This window comes from Muntiacus reevesi, chromosome 1 (assembly GCF_963930625.1).
Source record: "Muntiacus reevesi chromosome 1, mMunRee1.1, whole genome shotgun sequence".
Lineage (NCBI taxonomy): Eukaryota > Metazoa > Chordata > Mammalia > Artiodactyla > Cervidae > Muntiacus > Muntiacus reevesi.
The window spans coordinates 201,681,653-201,701,694 of record NC_089249.1 but is presented as its reverse complement, the minus strand read 5'-3'; the positions used below and the strand labels follow the sequence as shown (position 1 = coordinate 201,701,694).

Below are 20,042 nucleotides of genomic sequence, written 5' to 3'. Positions count from 1 at the left end.
CATAGATATTTAACAAATAAACATTTATTGGGTATACTCTCTTTAAAATATGTATAGTTTAATTCCACAAATATTTGCAGCAGATATAAAATCTACTTTCCTTTATTAACTGTGAGTTTTTCAAACTTCTAATTCTCAAATCAAGCTATTTTATTTTGAGGAAGGAAAAAGGCTCAGCCATTTAAAATCAAGAAACAGGAGAACAAAAAAAAACCCCAGAAACAAAAGAACATACACTGCTATATTTAGAATGGATAACCAACAAGGACCTGCTCTGCAGCAAAGAGGACTCGGCTCAATGTTATGTGGCGGCCAGGGTGGGAGTGCAGTTTGAGGGAGAGTAGACACAACATTTATGTGCGACTGAAACGATCCTTCGCTGTCTACTTAAAACTATCCTAACGTAAGTAATCCACTCTACTCCAATATAAAATAAAAATGTTTTAAAAAAAGAAACAAGAGAACATAACCAATGATAAGCTTACCTGACAGTCATCTACTTTAGTCCTAACAACTCCATGCATGTACTGTTTATCCAGAGTGGGTGTGATTCCAAAACTATTTCCCATAAAGAGATTGTCAACTTTTCCATCTGGATGACTGATTTCCACAGTGCCATTTAAAATAACATACCATGAATCAAGCTATAGAGAAGACGACAGGTTTTAAGAATCTTTGAGAAAAGATGATTATATGTTAACTTTGAAAAATAATCAGTACACAGAACTCATATAATTTATAAAAGATCTCATTATATTACTGCATATTCTGTCAGATCAGAATATATCACTAAATAACACCCTGTTTCTGTTAAGAAAACGACTACAGTTTATTTTACTCTTTCTTCTTTTAGTCACCAAAGAAAATCAGGGACCCACATAACTGGCCAAAATACTCTAAGACAAAATAACGTTACGGCTAAGACCACAGTTTAGTCGCTTAGTCATGTCCAACTCTTTGAGACCCCATGGACTGCAGCATGCAAGGCTTCCCTGTCCATCACCAAACTCCCGAACTTGCTCAAACTCATGTCCATTGAGTCGGTGAAGCCATCCAACCGCCTCATCCTCTTGTCATCCCCTTCTCCTCCTGCCTTCAATCTTTCCCAGCATCAGGGTCTTTTCCAATGAGTCAGCTCTTTACATCAGGTGGCCAAAGTACTGGAGTTTCATCTTCAGCATCAGTCCTTCCAATGAATATTCAGGACTGATTTCTGTTAGGACTGACTAGTTTCATCTCCTTGCAGTCCAAGAGACTCTCAAGAGTTTTCTCCACCACCATAGTTCAAAAGCATCAATTCTTGGTGCTCAGCTTTCTTTATAGTCCAACTCTCATATCCATACATGACTACTGAAAAAACCATAGCTTTGACTGATGGACATTTGTTGGCAAAGTAATGTCTCTGCCTTTTAATATGCTGTCTAGGTTGCTTTTCTTCCAAGGAGCAAGTGTCTTTTAATCTCGAGGCTGCATTCACCATCTGCAGCGATTTTGAAAATCACCAAGAAAATAAAGTCTGTCACTGTTGCCATTGTTTCTCCATCTATTTGTGATGGACCGGATGCCATGATCTTAGTTTTCTGAATGCAGAGCTTTAAACCAGCTTCTTCACTCTCCTCTTTCATTTTCATCAAGAGGCACTTTAGTTCCTCTTCACTATCTGCTATTAGGGATGTGTCATCTGTGTATCTGAGGTTATTGATACTTCTCCCAGAAATCTTGATTCCAGGTTGTGCTTCATCCAGCTCTGCATTTCACAAAATGTTCTCTGCATATAAGTTAAATAAGCAGGGTGACAATATGCAGCCTTGAGATACTCCTTCCCAATTTGGAACCAGTCTGTTGTTCCATGTCCAATTCTAACTGTTGCTTCTTGACCTGCATACAGATTTCCCTGGAGGCAGGTAAGATGGTCTGGTATTCCCATTTCTTGAAGAATTTTCCTCAGTTTGTTGTGATCTACAAAGTCAAAGGCTTTGGCATAATCAATAAAGCAGAAGTAGATGTTTTTCTGGAACTCTCTTGGTTTTTTGACGATCCAACAGATGTTGGCAATTTGATCCCTGGTTCCTCTGCCTTTTCTAAATCCAGCTTGAACATCTGGAAGTTCATGGTTCACGAGCTGTTGAAGCCTCACTTGGAGAATTTTGAGCATTACTTTGCTAGGGTGTAAGATGAGTGCTATCATGTGGTAGTCTGAACATTCTTTGGCATTGCCCTTTTACAGGATTGGAATGAAAATGGACCTTTTTCAGTCCTGCAGCCACTGCTGAGTTTTCCAGATTGGCTGGCATATTGAGTGCAGCACTTTAACAGCATCATCTTTTAGGATTTGAAATAGCTCAACTGGAATTCCATCACCTCCACTAGCTTTGTTTGTGGCGATGCTTCCTAAAGCCCACTTGACTTCACATTCCAGGATGTCTGGCTCTAGGTGAGTGATCACACCATCGTGGTTATCTGGGACATGAAAATTTTTTTTTGTATAGTTCTTCTATGTATTCTTGCCACCACTTCTTAATATCTTCTGCTTCTGTTAGGGCCATACCATTTCTGTCCTTTATTGTGCCCATCTTTGCATGAAATGTTCCTTTGGTATCTCTTAATTTTCTTGAAGAGATCTCTAGTCTTTCCCATTCTACTGTTTTCCTCTATTTCTTTCCACTGATCATGGAGGAAGGATTTCTTATTTCTCCCTGGTATTCTATGGAACTCTGCATTCAAATGGGTGTACCTTTCCTTTTCTCCTTTGCCTTTAGCTTCTCTTGATGTACTCATCTGGAAGTAAGACCATAAACTCTTGGAATGTGAATCCACATCTGCCACTGATCAGCTGAATGAGTCTGGGAAAGTTGCTTCAGTTTCTCTACTGCTATAATGGGTGGAACAATATCACCTATCACAATTGAACTTTTAACTAAAAATGAGTTTATTATAAATCAAGTAATAAATAGCAATAAATTCCAGACTGGAATGATGTCTGGCACACAGCAAACATTCAAAAGGAAAAAAAAAAAAAGGTAGCTAATGATTATGAAAAACTATTAAAAACTTGAATTTTAAGGTATACCTAAAAATATGCCAAAAATTTCTAATGTTAAGAAAATACTGCTCTCAATTTATACCAAAGTGTTTAATGCTGTAAAGAGACATATTGCAAAGCCTACTGCATATCCATGAAAGACTACTTGTTCTCATTTAATATTCTTTTTATTAGTCTAAACTTTCAAAAATTTTAATGTGATTTAAGGAAAATCTGGATTATCAGTTCTTAAGGAGAATCAGTGGCAAGAAGATATATTTTTGTCAAAACTGTGGGGCTTTGTTATTTCAAATATAAAATATAATTATTGTGTAATTTTACAATTATACAAGTTACTTGAGGACAGGGCCTGTGTTGGGTTTTTCCACCACTATCCTCACAGTGTTTAGAATAGTACGTCGCAAAAAGCAGGCACACAAGAAAGTTTTGCTGACAGAACTGTAAAAAATTAAAAGACAAAATTTGTGGAAAAGTTATTTAAAATACTACTGTTTGTATAGTTGTCATTAAAAGTTTAGTATTCTCCTCCCATGTTTATCTTATCTCACACTGTTGAACTATTTAGATTATTCTATATAATTTTAAAAAAATTTGATACTATATTCATTTGTTCAAACTTTTTTTTTAGTATATCCCATGTGTTAAATGTTTTCTAGGATACGGGGAGAAAGTATGTAAATGAAGCTAAAGGTAAGGCCCCACCTTCAAAGATTTCTATTACAATCATTTGAAAACCTATATGATATTATAACCTGTGGCCATATACTCATTTAGTTAACCACTGCTTATTTGGGGGATATATTTTGGTTATTTCCAATTTTTAATATTATACATATGTCACAATGAATACCTTTGGCCATAACCCTGAGTTTTATATTGTGTCTGGAGGACAGACATTCAGAAGGGTAATGATAGATTAGAGACTGCTAAAAGCCCGTGTTAAAAACTGCTAAATGATTTTCCAGAAAAACTGCTTATATTCCTATTAACAGTATATAATGACAATGTTCATTGACTGATATCTCACTATCAATTTTTATCAGTTCAATAAGAAAACCAGTGAAGTGTTACCTCATAGCAGTAACACATTTCAATTCCTCTGAATCCTCCCCTCCACCCATCCACAAGGTGCCATCCAGGCATTTTTGAGAACAAAACTGCCACATGAATGCCTCAGCTGACGGCAGCTCACTAGGAGGCTCAGGTATGAACACATTTCCTTTGTTTAAAAAGAAAATGGGTAATATAAAAGAGGGGTAAGGAAATTAAATACTTGATAAACATTTAATATATTATAAATATACTAATAATAATTAAGAATATTTTCAAGCCTTACAACTTAATTTGAGAAGTTAAACAAATTTGGCCCAATGAATTACTGAACATCTATTTTGTGTAAAGTCCATGGCCGCTAGGAAATCAAAATTAAGACAAAATCAAAAATGAAACTTATCTCTTCAGATATTATAACTACCCCAAAATCAGCATTCATTTAAAAAACTGTATAACTTTTAAGTCAAGATTTATACAAGTTTATGAAAATTAAACATTCTAAAAATTAGCTGCCACAACCAAGTAATATGTACCAGTTATTGGCTAACCTACCTCTTGCCCATCTTCAAGAATAATAGCTCCAGCCTGCTCTACTACTTCAAAAATCATCACTGAGCAGAGTTCTCTCCTTACAGACATAGTCATGTTTGCAAAAGCAGGAAGCTGGTGCATAAACTCCAGCAATTGTTCTGTTAAAAAACAGAAATTCTAGTTTAGTGCTCATCAAGCACTACAGTTTAAAGATACAATAAAATCTAGAATCCAATACCCAATTTCCTAATCAACTTAGGAATTCATGATGCTTAACTAGAGAAGCCAAGATGCAAGATGACTGTTGCTTAAAAAAATCTGGTTAATGGATACATTCAGACTCACACAAAAATACAGGCATAATGGAAGACACCAGAATTCAGAGAAAACCTGGAAACTACAGGCTCAGATGAGGCTGGAGAGTTTAGCTAATTTTCCTTGTAGGAGATGCTATTTCATGGTGGTTAGGTTTAGCGATGGCCTTTGATCTAACAAATTACTGAAAAGAGCTTCTGTCTGTTTCTTATGGGCTAGAGTTTTAAGTAGTTATTAATAAATGTCAGTAAGTAATTAAATTAGGGATAACAAATGTGAATACTACTTTAAGACTTCTCAAAGCAAATACAAGGTAACTATCTAATTTAACCAAGAACTGTTTGAGTGCCCGAGTCCCTTCCCTTGTATAGATATGTGAGCAATAAAGACAAATATAAAGAAAAAAAATACATTTAAGCAGTCAGCTAAAGCTGAAGTAGACGGAAATGATAAGGAGTTATCAACCCACAGATAACTATAAGTTAATTAAATTTCATTTTTAAAATAAACCTTGTAAAAAGTGCATAGTGTACAATTCTTTATCACTGAAAATGCACTTAGTTTCTGTCCAGATAGCATTCACAACAGGAGTCTCAACGGTAGGTTGTGTAACTATATGTTATCAGCATGATAAGGAATGTTTAAACATATTGATCTTCACTCCCACAGACTATAATAATTACTAGCAGTATCTTCTGATTTGAATCACAGCAATACAACTCTTTTAAAACAGAAATCTATGATAAAATTTTAAATGAATCATAACATATAATGATACTAAGTAAACTTTGTCCTTAAAGATGACATTAACATCTTTAGTATTATTCAATCTCTAATGTCAATTACAAGAAATTAAAGAAAAATTCATAAAATTTGAATCAAAAGCTGGAGAGGCAAAACTATGATTTTTTTAATAACATCTGAAGTCTTAAAATTCAGACACTGGACATCGATGTCCTGTGTTGTAAATTTCTTATGGACATGAAAGGGAAAACCACTTCAATGTAATCAAAGCTTTTGTTTTATAAACTGGGGCAAACAGCATGTGAGGCCTCTCATCACCCAAAGATCGTCAGGGTTGATTCAGCTGGTCTGGTTGTCAAGGCAAATGTCCCTTTCCTCCCTTACTGCTTCAAGCATGCGTCCCTCCTGAAGTTGTACACTCAGTCAAAGATGACAAGCTGTCCCGATACAGGAGTATCTTGAAGAGAACATTCCCTGACAAAGGGGAACCAGCCTTTGGTTAAGGGTATATGAGGATTGTGTTCCACTGCTAAACCTCCGAACAAGCTCTCATTATCAGGGCAGCTAGCCTCAAAGATGTCCCCAGACAAATCCGGCCTCCTGATGGTCATGTCTGGATGCAGTCCGCTCCCTTACTGCATGAGGGTTGCTCTGTGTGACAAACATACTGGGAAGAAGCAATGATGTGTCATTCCTGAGGTCAGATCAGAAAAGACACTGTGGCATCTTATTCTCCCCTGAATTATTGGCTCTGGGAGAAACCAACTGCCATGTTGTGAGAACTTTTAGGCCATCTCTGGAGGGGCCTGCGTGAAGAACTGAGGTTCTATGACCAAAGTCACATGAGCAGCCACCTTGGAAGCAGATCCTCTAGCTCAGCCCAGTGAAGCCTCAGATGACTATAATCCCTGCCACATTCTGACTACAACCATGTGAGACAGAATGAGCCAGAATCACTCAGCTAGGCTGCTCCTGAATTCCTGACCCACAAAAAATTTTCGGCGATAATGTGTCATGCACCAACAGATAACTATATATACATTAAACTATATATTCCTATTGTGAACAGATGTATTTCTTACCAATGTCATCATCAGTTTTATCTGCAGGTTCTTTTTCCAGACATTCTCGGACAAGATCCCGCCCCTGCAGAGGATCTGTTCGATCAATCTCTTCATCTTCCTCTTCTTCATCTTCAGAATCAACAGGTCCTTCTGGAAGACGTGTTAAATCGACATCTCCTACTTCACTTTCGGTAGCCTACAGAAAGAAATCTTGATCACTTATCACTTCATGTTATAAAAATTATGTATTACAATCTGAATGAAATAAACTATCCCGTCCACTAAATATTATCAAGAATTAGGCAACACTGTATGTTGTATCGAAAACAAAATGATACTTATTAAGAAAAGGTTCTCTGCCCAAAATACAGGCCATCATTTCACAGTGTGACATCTAAATTGATAAGTCTCAGGCAGTAAGTATAAAATGGTCAAGAGATTCAAACATCACTAAATGTATTAATACGTTTTTCCAAAAAACACTTATATTCCTTAAAAGTACATTTCTTAAAATATTAAGTGAAAGAAAGAGAAAGACAGTTTACAAACAATCATTATAGGAGTACCTTCTTAGTTTACGTTGGCTATTTTAAATAAGGTTATTATTCTTTCACCACAGGTTTAGAGTCTAGTAGAGTAGGGAGTCACGTAAATTAAGAAATAAGTATAAAACAGGTAAATAACAGTACTGAAAACTGCTAAAATGCAACAACTATGAAGGACTGAACAAATACTTATCTCTTTCCAATAATTCAATCTAACAATCTAACAATAAGCAAAGAAAAGCCAAGGTTACTCTAGGCAATCTTGAAGAAAATAAACTTATACTAGCAAGCTGAACTTTGTAAATATACTAGTCTCAGATATTTGTAAAAGAATTACCAGATTTTTAAAAAAATGTAAATTTAAATGTCACTCAGAAAACAATGAGAATGTATTTTGGGAAATAAAATTCTGCTGAAGTGGACTATTCAGCAATATTTCTAAACATTATACTCATTTGATTCATATTATAAATGAAAAAGCATGAATACTGAAGCAGATATGAAAAAAGTGAGTAGAACATACAGGAATTTTCATAACAAATAAGCACTCATATGAGAGTATTAACTGAAAACTACAGAACCTTCATTCAAATACTTAAGTCTCATCTCCTGTGTCAAACATTCACTAATTTGTTCCTCTCCAACTTAACCCACTATTTCAAAAGGAAACAGTGTCCCGTTTCTGGCTAGGTAAGCTAAGGGAGAAAGTCCTTTCCTATGGATTTTTATAACTGGAGCTGGAGAGTAGAGCATCTTTTCTTCTCTGGTTGATGAATTGGAAGAATGTGATGCAGGGCAGCCCACAGCCACATGAGAATGCCTTTCTGTGGTGGGAGAAAATGGAATCAGCTGACAGAGAATGGGGTAGAGGAATGCAGAGGAAGGACACTGAACAAGAAGACAGCAGACATAAAGAGATCAAGACTGACACAAAGCAACAAAAATAAAAAACCAAAAATGTGTCATGCAGGACAGAGATGGAAAGAGTGGAGCATGTGCGGCAAAGATGACTTCTGACAGCAAGTGTCACAGAGGGCGAGGGAGGAAGAGCAATCAAGCTACCGGGAGTGAAATGACTAGACAGACAGGGGCAGACAAAAGCATCCAGGTTCCTTGAGGTCAGAGTTGCCTCTGTTTTCTCTGGGGATCAATAAATTATCCTTTCTGGCTTTTGTTAATTCAAGTTAAGGCTCTGATACCTCCAACTGAAAGAGTTCTGATTTGTTTTATAAGACCACATTCTATACTTCCTACGGACTTCGGCACAGCTTTCAGTAAAAGTTTTAATGAAGAGTTAAACTAGATTAAAACAGCTAACTTGAAATCTTTAAGATTAGACAAGCTGGCTCTTAAGGATCATAGAGGGGCAATCCTCTCTTACATGACTAGCATGCTCTCTTAAGTCATTTTTGACTATGAAATGTTAGTATTTAAGTGAAACTCATTTCTAAATGATGTATCTTTGGAACTAAAAACTTGCTAGCAAGTTACAACCTCTTTTCAAAAATAAGTAGCTTTAATTTAAATGTGCAGATACTAAAATGACTTTTCCAAAACCCAATCTATTTACAAACACTGATTTTAACCTAAGAAATGAGTGTTAGAAAAACACTGAAGTAATATTTTTCACACAAGTTAATTAAATTTTTCAGAATTTAGACACTCATCTCTGATATAATGGTCTTTTTCTCTCCTATCAAGTTTTAAGGATAATCTACCTTAAATTTGAGTTCTTAACTACCATGTCTTCAACTCAATCTCAGGTTTTCATCCTCTGATCCAGACTATTTCAACCTCATCTCATTCTTACCTTCTAGATTTTTTCTGATAAAAAGAGGGATAACTCAAAATTTTAATAAAGGCAAGATGCAATTCAGTTATGTGGACAATAAGGAAGGCTTGCCATCACGTGCATGAAAAATGAAGGTATTAAAGAAAATAACTTTTGGGGAGAATGAAAATCACGGGTAGGGATTGGGAGAAGGTTACTAAGATAACTCTTAGGAACTTTCTAAGGTCATCTGAAAAGGAAAGAATATAATTATTTTTATCATGTCTTCTTTTACCTGAACATTTTTCAAAAGAAAAAGAATGAATAAAATTAGTTAAGAGAATATACTCAACTGCTAAAGCATTCAGAGCCTACAAGAGGGATGATGTGGTAAAATAAGAATTAAGAATAAAAAATATCAAAGAGTGACCAGAAACATGCTAGAAAATTAAAAAGGTTTTCATAGTTAAAAAATAAGTAAACAAAAAGTTCGATGTAGAGTCCAAGGTCTCAGTCTCTGACTAAACAAACAGAAGCCAAATCTTTAAGGTAAACGTAGGTATGATGACCAACAAGACTGGAAGTCACTATATGATGCTGCTGAAGATGCAGTTCCTAGGAATGAAGTTTCTTTAATAACTAAATAGGATTTTTTAAAATATGTAGTATCCACAGTGTCTAGCATACAATATAGAATTATTAGACAGATGAAGAAGCTAGAAAATGTGACCATAACCTGGAGCAAAACCAATATAAGAATATCTAGGAATGATGAAATTAGGAGACATGAATTTTTGACATTTAAGTAAATTCAGAGATTTAAAAGAAAACACAAATGTAATTGAGGGTAAAATGGGAAATATCAATAAAGAAATGTAAATTATAAAAAGAGTAATTTGAAGAAGAGCAAAAAAACAAAACAAACCAAAAAAACCCACCAAAAACTACCAAAACTGAACCAAGGGCTTCGAACGGGTAAAGAATCCACCTGCTAATGCAAGAGATGCAGGTTCAATCCCTGGGTCAGGAAGATCCCCTGGAGGAGGAAATAGCAACCAACTCCAGTATTTTTGCCTTGTAAATTCTAAGGACAGAGGAGCCTGGTAGGCTACAGCCCATGGGGTCGTGAACAGCCAGACATGACTGACTGACTAAACAAACTAAAGCAAAGAGAGGAAAAAAGCAAAAAAGAAAATTTAACAGAGCCTCAGACACTCAATATGATAATATCAAAGTTGTTACAAAAACAGTAGGTCAAAAGATATGCCACATTCATTAAGTTAGGGTATGAAAAAATTTGAAGGTCTGGCCTTTCAACTATTTTATCCCAGCAGCTGGGATACAGTAGACCCTCAGAAAGATTATGACAAATGGATTAAGCCCAGGGAGGAAGATGTATAATGGTCAAAGGGCTAAAAAGTATTTAACTTTTTGTGTTTTCCTTTTCCCATAGTATGAATGTGTCTCTTTGTATGTGTATAAATATAATTCGGTAAGGTAGACAGTCGGAGGTGATTTTCTGTTGACTTGGCCTTCTCCAAATAAACCACCAGAGGATATTCTTTTTCTGTCTGTACCTACATAAACATGAAGCTCTATGAGGAGAACTGCACATTAGAATGAGAAGTTACACAAATTACAGAAGCCACATTTTCAAATTTAGAGCAAAGATTAAGCTGAACCTGAGATTTTCAGTGCTTATCTTTACTGAATTTCCATTTTCAGTATTTCATTCAACCCTTTTCATGGATCATTTACTCCTTAAGTTTCCTCTTAGACTTTCTAGTCAGGGCAACATCCCTGTGAAATTATTCCTTCACAGTAATGCATTCTAGGCTGGCCCAGTCCAGTATCTCTACAACAGGGCAGGTAGGAAGGCAAGGTCTCCTTTGTTCTGGATTATCAATCCGTTAGTACTAATCCTATGCATTTTCCCTGGAAACAATATTCATTTCTATTTTCAAATGTTATTCAACTAAAAACATGTCTAGATTGCTTCTTAACTGCCAACACTGCTTAACTCAGAATGAGATACAAAAGGAAGAAAATGCATACTAAAAATCAATTATGATGATGAAAGATCAAGCTTACAGGTTAAAAAGCTACACTAGGAAGTTTCATACAGTCAAACCTATGGTTTTTCCAGTAGTCGTGGACAGATGTCAAAGTTGGACCATAAAGGCTGAGTGCCAAAGAAATCAGAGTCCCTTGGACTGCAAGGAGAGTAAACCAGTCAATCCTAAAGGAAATCAACCCTGAATATTCACTGGAAGGACTGATGCTGAAGTTCCAATACTCCAACCACCTGAGGTAAAGAGCTAACTCATAGGAAAAGACCCTGATGCTGGAAAAGAATTGAAGGCAGGAGGAGAAGGGGATGACAGAGGATGAGATGGTTGGATGGCATCACCAACTCAATGGACATGAGCTTGAGCAAACCCCAGGAGATGGTGATGAACTCCAGGGAAGCTTGGCGTGTTGTAGTCCCTGGGGTCACAAAGAATCAGACTCAACTTAGCGAATGAACAATATCAACAACAGCAGCACAACATAAAAAAGCAGAGTGAAAAAACTGGTAAGACCCACAGAAAAACTGCTGTGGGTTCCAGCATGTGAGAGGCAATACAAAAATGTCATCTAGGTGGAGCTGTAGGAAGAACAGAATTATGAAAGTAGGACTAGGTAAAGATAAACTCATTCAGGGAATAGCATATGTATTTGTCATGGACTAGAATCTAGAATGTGTTAAATGAGAAACAGTGGAATATAAAACCAGACTTGCAGATTGTGGTCAGAAATTTCAGGAACTGGAATTGAGGCTTGTGATTTGAATATAAATTTGAAATGAAGGGTGTAAATTAGATAACGGTAAAGCAATGAAGATTTTTAAGTAGAGAAGGAAAGTCATACTCTTCTTACAATGAAAGTGGAAGTTTAAGAAATGGACCTATACATAGAAAACTATAAAACACTGATGAAAGAAATCAAAGAGAACACAAACTGATGGAGAAATATACCGTGTTCATGGTTTGGAAGAATCAATATTGTCAAAATGACCATACTACCCAAAGCAATCTATAGATTCAATGCAATCCCTATCAAGCTACCAACGGTATTCTTCACAGAACTAGAACAAATAATTTCACAATTTGTATGGAAATACAAAAAACCTTGAATAGCCAAAGCAATCTTGAGAAAGAAGAATGGAACTGGAGGAATCAACCTGCCTGACTTCAGGCTCTGCTACAAAGCCACAGTCATCAAGACAGTATGGTACTGGCACAAAGACAGAAATATAGATCAATGGAACAAAACAGAAAGCCCAGAGATAAATCCATGTACCTATGGACACCTCATCTTCGACAAAGGAGGCAAGGATATACAATGGAAAAAAGACAACCTCTTTAAGAAGTGGTGCTGGGAAAACTGGTCAACCACTTGCAAAAGTATGAAACTAGAACACTCTCTAACATCATACACAAAAATAAACTCAAAATGGATTAAAGATCTAAATGTAAGACCAGAAACTATGAAACTCCTAGAGGAGAACACAGGCAAAACACTCTCAGACATAAATCACAGCAGGATCTTCTATGACCCACCTCCCAGAATATTGGAAATAAAAGCAAAAATAAACAAATGGGACCTAATGAAACTTAAGAGCTTTTGCACAACAAAGGAAACTATAAGCAAGGTGAAAAGACAACCTTCAGAATGGGAGAAAATAATAGTAAACGAAGCAACTGACAAAGGATTAATCTCAAAAATATACAAGCAACTCCTGCAGCTCAATTCCAGAAAAATAAATGACCCAATCAAAAAATGGGCCAAAGATCTAAACAGACATTTCTCCAAAGAAGACATACAGATGGCTAACAAGCACAAGAAAAGATGCTCAACATCTCTCATTATCAGAGAAATGCAAATCAAAACCACAATGAGGTACCATTATACGCCAGTCAGGATGGCTGCTATCCAAAAGTCTACAAACAATAAATGCTGGAGAGGGTGTGGAGAAAAGGGAACCCTCTTACACTGTTGGTGGGAATGCAAACTAGTACAGCCACTATGGAGAACAGTGTGAAGATTTCTTAAAAAACTGAAAACAGAATTGCCATATGACCCAGCAATCCCACTTCTGGGCATACACACTGAGGAAACCAGATCTGAAAGAGACACATGCACCCCAATGTTCATCGCAGCACTGTTTATAATAGCCAGGACATGGAAGCAACCTAGATGTCCATCAGTAGACGGATGGATAAGGAAGCTGTGGTACATATACACCATGGAATATTACTCAGCCGTTAAAAAGAATTCATTTGAATCAGTTCTAATGAGATGGATGAAACTGGAGCCCATCATACAGAGTGAAGTAAGCCAGAAAGATAAAGACCAATACAGTATACTAACGCATATATATGGAATTTAGAAAGATGGTAACGATAACCCTATATGCAAAACAGAAAAAGAGACACAGATGTACAGAACAGACTTTTGGACTCTGTGGGAGAAGGCGAAGGTGGAATGTTTAGAGAGAACAGCATCGAAACATGTATATTATCTAGGGTGAAACAGATCACCAGCCCAGGTTGGATGCATGAGACAAGTACTTGGGGCTGGTGCACTGGGAAGACCCAGAGGGATGGCGTGGAGAGGGAAGCGCGAGGGGGGATCGGGATGGGGAATACATGTAACTCCATGGCTGATTCATGTCAATGTATGGCAAAAACCACTACAATACTGTAAAGTAATTAGCCTCCAACTAACAAAAATAAATGGGAAAAAAAAAGATAAAAAAATTTAAAAAAAATGGAAATAGGCAAAGGTAACTGAGACTTTGACGCAGGTAATATTCTTAACAGAAATATTAAAGACAAGTGGAAGAAAACATGTAGCAGCTCAAAGCTAGTTGAAGTATCAAAGGAACTTCCTGGTGGAAATGTGGCCCAGAGTTTTGGAGAGAGTGGCAGTAGAACTCTGAATTAAGGAATCATGCTGCCATGAAGTGGAATTTTTAGCATCATGTTTTCTTTCTATATTGAAATCAAAAAGCTAAGTGGGGGATATATGTGTGCCTCAAGTTATTTAAAAATAGATTGATGCAAAGTGCTTTAGTTCAATAATTAACTTTTATATTCATCCAGCTCTTGGAAAAGGAATCCAGAAAGCAACACTCCTTATTTCTCCTGAGTATTCTTTTAAGATACATAAAATACTCTATCAAGAACATTCTAACATCTTAATGCATCCTCTTAGTTAAATTTTAAGTTAATCTGATTAAAAATATATTCATACTGAACCAATTACTTGCATTTTTTCCAAACTGTGATAAAGCTTTACTTTGAACTTTAAGATCTACGAGCTTTTTATTTTTAAACAAGAACAAATGGAAGCTCTCAAGGAGGAAATGCATAGGTGCATAGTCACACATTAGGTCATATAAAATGGTGTTTCTGTTAAGAACTGTTCTTAGGATGTATCTCTTCTCTTTCCCCCATTCCTCCAAATTAAAAATACAGTTGACTCTTGAAACAAGATTGGTGTTAGCAGCACCAACCCCCTCCACCCCAACTTGAAAATCTACATATAACTTTACACGCCGTCCTCTGTATCTGCAGTTCAGTATATGCAGCATGTATTTACTGAAAGAAAAAAAAATCCACTTATAAGTGGACACTTGCAGTTCAAACTTATTTTGTTAGAGGGGTAAATGTACCTGCACATTTTGTAAGGCTCTGCTTAGACTGTTACAATGACTGATAAAGGGACTCAGTTTTAAAGCCTCTCAAATGCTGAAATTTGGATAACCAGGAAAACTACTTCACATGATGCTGGCCAAGTACATCATGCAAAATTCTGGGCTAGATGAATCACAAGCTGGAATCAAGACTGCGAGGAGAAATATCAACAACCTCAGATATGCAGATGACACGATTCTAATAGCAGAAAGTGAAAAGGAGCTAAAGAGTCTCTTGATTAGAGTGAAAGAGAAGAGTGAAAAAGCTGTCTTAAAACTCAACATTCAAAAACTAATATGGCATCCAATCCCATCATGTCAAGGCAAATAGATGGGGAAACAATGGAAACAGTGGCAGACTTTCTTTTCTTGGGCTCCAAAGTCACTGCAGATGATGACTGTAGCCACGAAATTAAAAGATACCTGCTCTTTGGAAAGAAAGCTATGACATACCTAAACAGCATATTAAAGCAAAAATACCACTTTGTTAACAAAGGTCCACCTAGTCAAAGCTATGGTTTTTCCAGTAGCCATGTCCGGATACGAGGATTAGACCAAAAAGAATGCTAAGTGCCAAAGAACTGATGCTTTCAAACTGTGGTGATGAAGAAGACTCTTGAGAGCCCCTTGGACTCCAAGGAGATCAAACCAGTCAATCCTAAAGGAAACCAACCCTGAATATTCACTGGAAGAACTGATGCTGAAGCTCCAATACTTTGGCTACCTGATGCAAAGAGCTGACTCGTTGGAAAAGACCCTGATGCTGGGAAAGACTGAAGGCAAAAGAAGAGGGTGGCAGGGGATGAGATGGTTAGATAGCATCACCGACTCAATGAACGTGAATCTGAAAAACTCCAGGAGAGACTGAAGGACAGGGAAGCCTGGTGTGCTGCAGTCCATGGGGTTGCAAAGAGTTGGACATGACTAAGTGACTGAGAAGCAACTATAATCCCTCTAATCGTCTTCCCCAGTTTTATTCAACTTTTATTTTTAACTATATATTCTATGCCTTCCTTAAAAATTTTTAAATGTAGAAATAATAAGGTCCATTGAGAAAAATACAAGAAAAGCTGAAGAAACATACTAAGAACTACGCACAAACCTACCATCAGCAGAAAAACAGGTACCATCTATTGAATTCATATTTACATTCCATATATATAAGACAAATATGCATATACTTAAGATTCTGATTTCTTTTCCTTCTGTTTTTATTTTTGTACATTTGCTTAGTTTTAACCTTTATGCTCTTTCTATCTTTTGGCTACTATTCTGTGCTTACCTTCTTTGGCTACACTTTAAAGAGTTTATCTTACATTTTTGTATATCTTACTTTAGCAATATAAAAGCTTTCTTCTCTAAAATTTCTGAATTTCTGGTTTAGTTCTTGACTTTCATTATTTTGGCTCATCTGTTACCCTAAGTTATTAAAACTTATTTTCTCTTATTGGTTACTTTCTATGTTTCACAGTACCATCTTTTACCTATGTTTTCATTTATGTGACCTTCTAGAAAATGTTAAACTAAAAGGGCAGAATACAGATTAATGGCTGCCAGCACTGAGGGATCAGGAGAAGGAACTGACTAAAAAGGAGAAAACAAAATACTTTTTCAGGTGATAGAAATATTGTATGTTTTCATGTAAGTTATACCACAGAGGGTAAATTTTGCTATTTGTAAATTACATCACGGCATCAATCATATATACAAACACACTGATGCAAGAAGTAGAAGTGATATGACTTAATGGTGAATTATGACGAGCAGGGGATGAGGCCAATGCTAACTTTCAGGTTTCTGGAGACATGAAACAGTATCTTCTTCATTGTGTAATGAAGGGACTTCTTGGCTATGCAGGAAAATTGGCAAAGTTATCTGTCCACATTTTATGCTATGTTAAAATGAATCATTTTAAAGGTAGAATGAACTGTGGAAAGTAGACTGAGGAAGGAAAACATACAAAAGGTTGAAGCAGGGCAGCCATACTCATGGTCAGGGTCTTACAGGAGAAGACTCCAACCACACCAGCAGACAGGCTCTAGCCCCAGCCTCAGGTGCGCCATTCTGTAGGTGAACATCCTATAGGTGCTAATGCAAGCACAATTCTTCAGAGGCTCCTCCAAAATTTGCCAGAGATATACAATCCCATTGTGTACAGCCCATCTTTTATTAATAGTTCAGGGTAAAGAACTGGCCTTTCCAAGTGACCTTGAACTTCAGTTTGGTGCACTATCCTTTTGTCCCTTTTCTCATAACCATCGAGGGCTCTGCTCCTTGCTCCAAAAAGGGGATCACATCTGGTCAGAGATGGATATACCAGTGAGAAGAGGTATCATCAACACTACATCTCTGCTTTATGGTCTCTCTTTCCAAGGTCCAGACATTCTCACTAATCTTGAGAAAAATCTACAACCACATCCCTTAACTTCATTAACCCAGAGTCAATCTTCCTTAGGGTTCCTTCTCTAGGAAAAACAGAGTCCAGAGAAGCACAACTCTACTCTGACTTTTAGGTATGCAACAATTCTAACTTAATCCACAAGATATGTCTTTTTGGGAGAAGGTGGGAAACACACACAGCCCCAAAACCCCATGAACACAGTAAGTGGCCCCTGAACCATCACACTGTCTTTAACATAACTTTTTAAAAACTCCCTGTTCTATCTACATTAAAACATTGAAGAGAGAGAATTCCTTGTTCTACTAATAAAAGGCCAAACAATGGGATGTAGATGGCAAGTTCACAACAATAATCTTTGTAGAGAAGAGACTCACACAAATCAAACACAGAGGCCTTTTTCCATTTTGCACCTGCTTGAAAACTTCCCTTAACAGAGGAATGAAAATTTTTAAAAAACAGCTAAATCCATGTAACTAAACAGAACCACAGTCTAAAATAAAATATTCTCCTTAGATAGCAATGGTTCTATTTCAAAAGATCAGTACTAGATGGTAGCCACTAGTCACACATGGTGCTTGAAATGTGCCTTATATGAACTGAGACATGCTGTATGTCAATATTCTTTGTCTTTTGAAGACTTAGTTTGAAAAAATAAAGTATCGCACTCATAATTCTTAAAAACTGATTACATGCTGAAATAATAATATCCAAATATACTATGCTAAAAATATATATTATTCAAATCAATTTTACTTGTGTCCTTTTAATTTTAAACTGTGGCTAATACAAAATTTAACAGTCTTTACAATACAAAGGCAACTAATTTTCTTCATGACTTTACTTATGGAAGACTTAAATGATCAACTATCATAAAAATCAGTCTTTTTATAAGTTCAGTTGTCTCAAGAATCATTGTCTAATGAAAGCAAATATATATTATATAGATTCACCTAGGTAGAAGAAATTAAGAACACTATATTCACATACTGTTGGACCATATTTACTCAGTCTCAAAGATAGATCATCTCTTTCATTAGGCTTATAAATCTGAAATGTAAATAAAGCACATTTTCTCAAAGGCTTTATGTCTGAATTTCATAATATAATTAAAAGATATATGAATACCTAAGGCATAAGCACACGGTATTTGGCAGAATAAAAAAACATAAGCATAGCATACAAACTCCTAAAACATTACCTGATAGATATCAGATAAACTGCTGCTTCCAGAGTCACTGGCGATGCTACAACCAGACTGACTAGAAGACACATGAGTCACCTGTGGATGAGGGTTGTCTGCAATGTGCATCTTGGTAAGATCAGCTGGAAGCTGAAGAAGAAGAAAAATAGTTTAAGATAATCAAAATATGAAACATTAGCACTAGAGAGTTCTTGACACACTGTGTAACTTCTGCAACAAAATTATACGTACATTTCTTTGCAACCTCATTTCTGATCTAAATTCTCCATTTTTACAAAAATCTCAAAAAATGATAAGAACCAAATTAGTCTACCATTAAGCAAGCCTACAATGGAAGTCCACTGATCAGTTTTCAAAATAGATTACCATAAGTAAGGGTATCTTAGAGGAAAAAACTGGCCTTTCCTTTTCCTCAAATAAAAATAATTGGCTGTTGCTACTTAAAGTATAGGAATACTATCCCCTCCCCACCCATAAACACACACACCCCTCACTAATACAAAATGGTTGGAATACCGGAATAAAGTAGCAATATCTTGAATTAAAGTACAGCATCTAGCATCAAGACTTCAGAAAAGCAAGCGCTCAATATTCCAAAATTTTAGTAAGCCTTTTTTTCATTTACTATTGTATTAGCTTATAGGTGGCCCCTAAAAAAATTTGTTAGTAATCATAATGATGTAATGAATGTCTGTGCTAGGTATATGACTACAAAGACACAGAAGTCAATGCTTCCCCCATCTCATCTTTCATATGATTATGTTTTTATCAGGGATGAAAGTTGTACAATATAATTCACACCATAAAACTTTAAAAAATTTTACAAAATAAATGCTATAGGAGTTGAGACAAGATACAAAGCACTGTGCTCCAAAGCAGTGAGAGCTTTACATTACGATTCGATGACATATTTTCCAAATAATGTCTCTGTAACTTGCTATTCAGGGCCATTGACAGAAATCTACATTTTAGAGCAGGGTTTCTCACTGCATTATTATACAAAAATGTTAAAGAAACACGTGAATGATAGTGGAAGCTAAATATACTCTAAAGAAGAAAATGTCCAAACCTGAATTATATTATCTCAAGAGAAGCTGTGGTCAAATACTAAAAATAACACACAAAAAAACTACATCACTAACGTCCCCTGCTGGGACAGGTAATACAGATGAACCTGGTAATGCTTTGGATTTGGAACCCAGGCAGTATTTGTTGCTGTTGTTTAGTCGCTAAGTCGTGTTCAACTTTTTTGTGATCCCATGGACTGTAGCTGGTCAGGATTCACTGTCCATGGGACTTCCCAGAATATTGGGGTGGGTTCTCTAGGAGGGTCTTCCAGAACCAGGGATCAAATCTGAGTCTCCTGCACTAGCAGGCAGATTCTCTACCACTGCATCACTCGGAAAGTATATTATACCCTATTTGGAATCAAGACTGCTAGGAGAAATATCATCAATCTCAAATATGCAGATGACACGACCCTTATGGCAGAAAGTGAAGAGGAATTAAAGAGCCTCTTGATGAGGGTCAAAGAGGAGACTGAAAAAGTTGGCTTAAAATTAAACATCCAAAAAACTAAGATCATGGAATCTGGTTCCATCACTTCACTGCAAAGGGATGGGAAAAAAAATGGA

The 20,042-nt window shown here is 36.3% G+C and overlaps 1 protein-coding gene across 6 annotated transcripts in view; it reads right to left on the bottom strand.

The window, feature by feature from the left end:
• The window catches only part of RAPGEF6 (Rap guanine nucleotide exchange factor 6), a 234,471-nt gene that overhangs the window by 83,867 nt on the left and 130,562 nt on the right, over nt 1–20,042 (bottom strand). For all 6 annotated transcript variants that reach the window (XM_065918156.1, XM_065918157.1, XM_065918160.1 and 3 more), the window contains 4 exons: nt 18,406–18,537; nt 6,769–6,946; nt 4,649–4,785; nt 486–644 (listed from right to left, as the gene is read on the bottom strand). In XM_065918156.1, the coding sequence (XP_065774228.1) occupies nt 486–644; nt 4,649–4,785; nt 6,769–6,946; nt 18,406–18,537 (606 nt within the window). The remainder of the gene's footprint in view (nt 1–485; nt 645–4,648; nt 4,786–6,768; nt 6,947–18,405; nt 18,538–20,042) is intronic.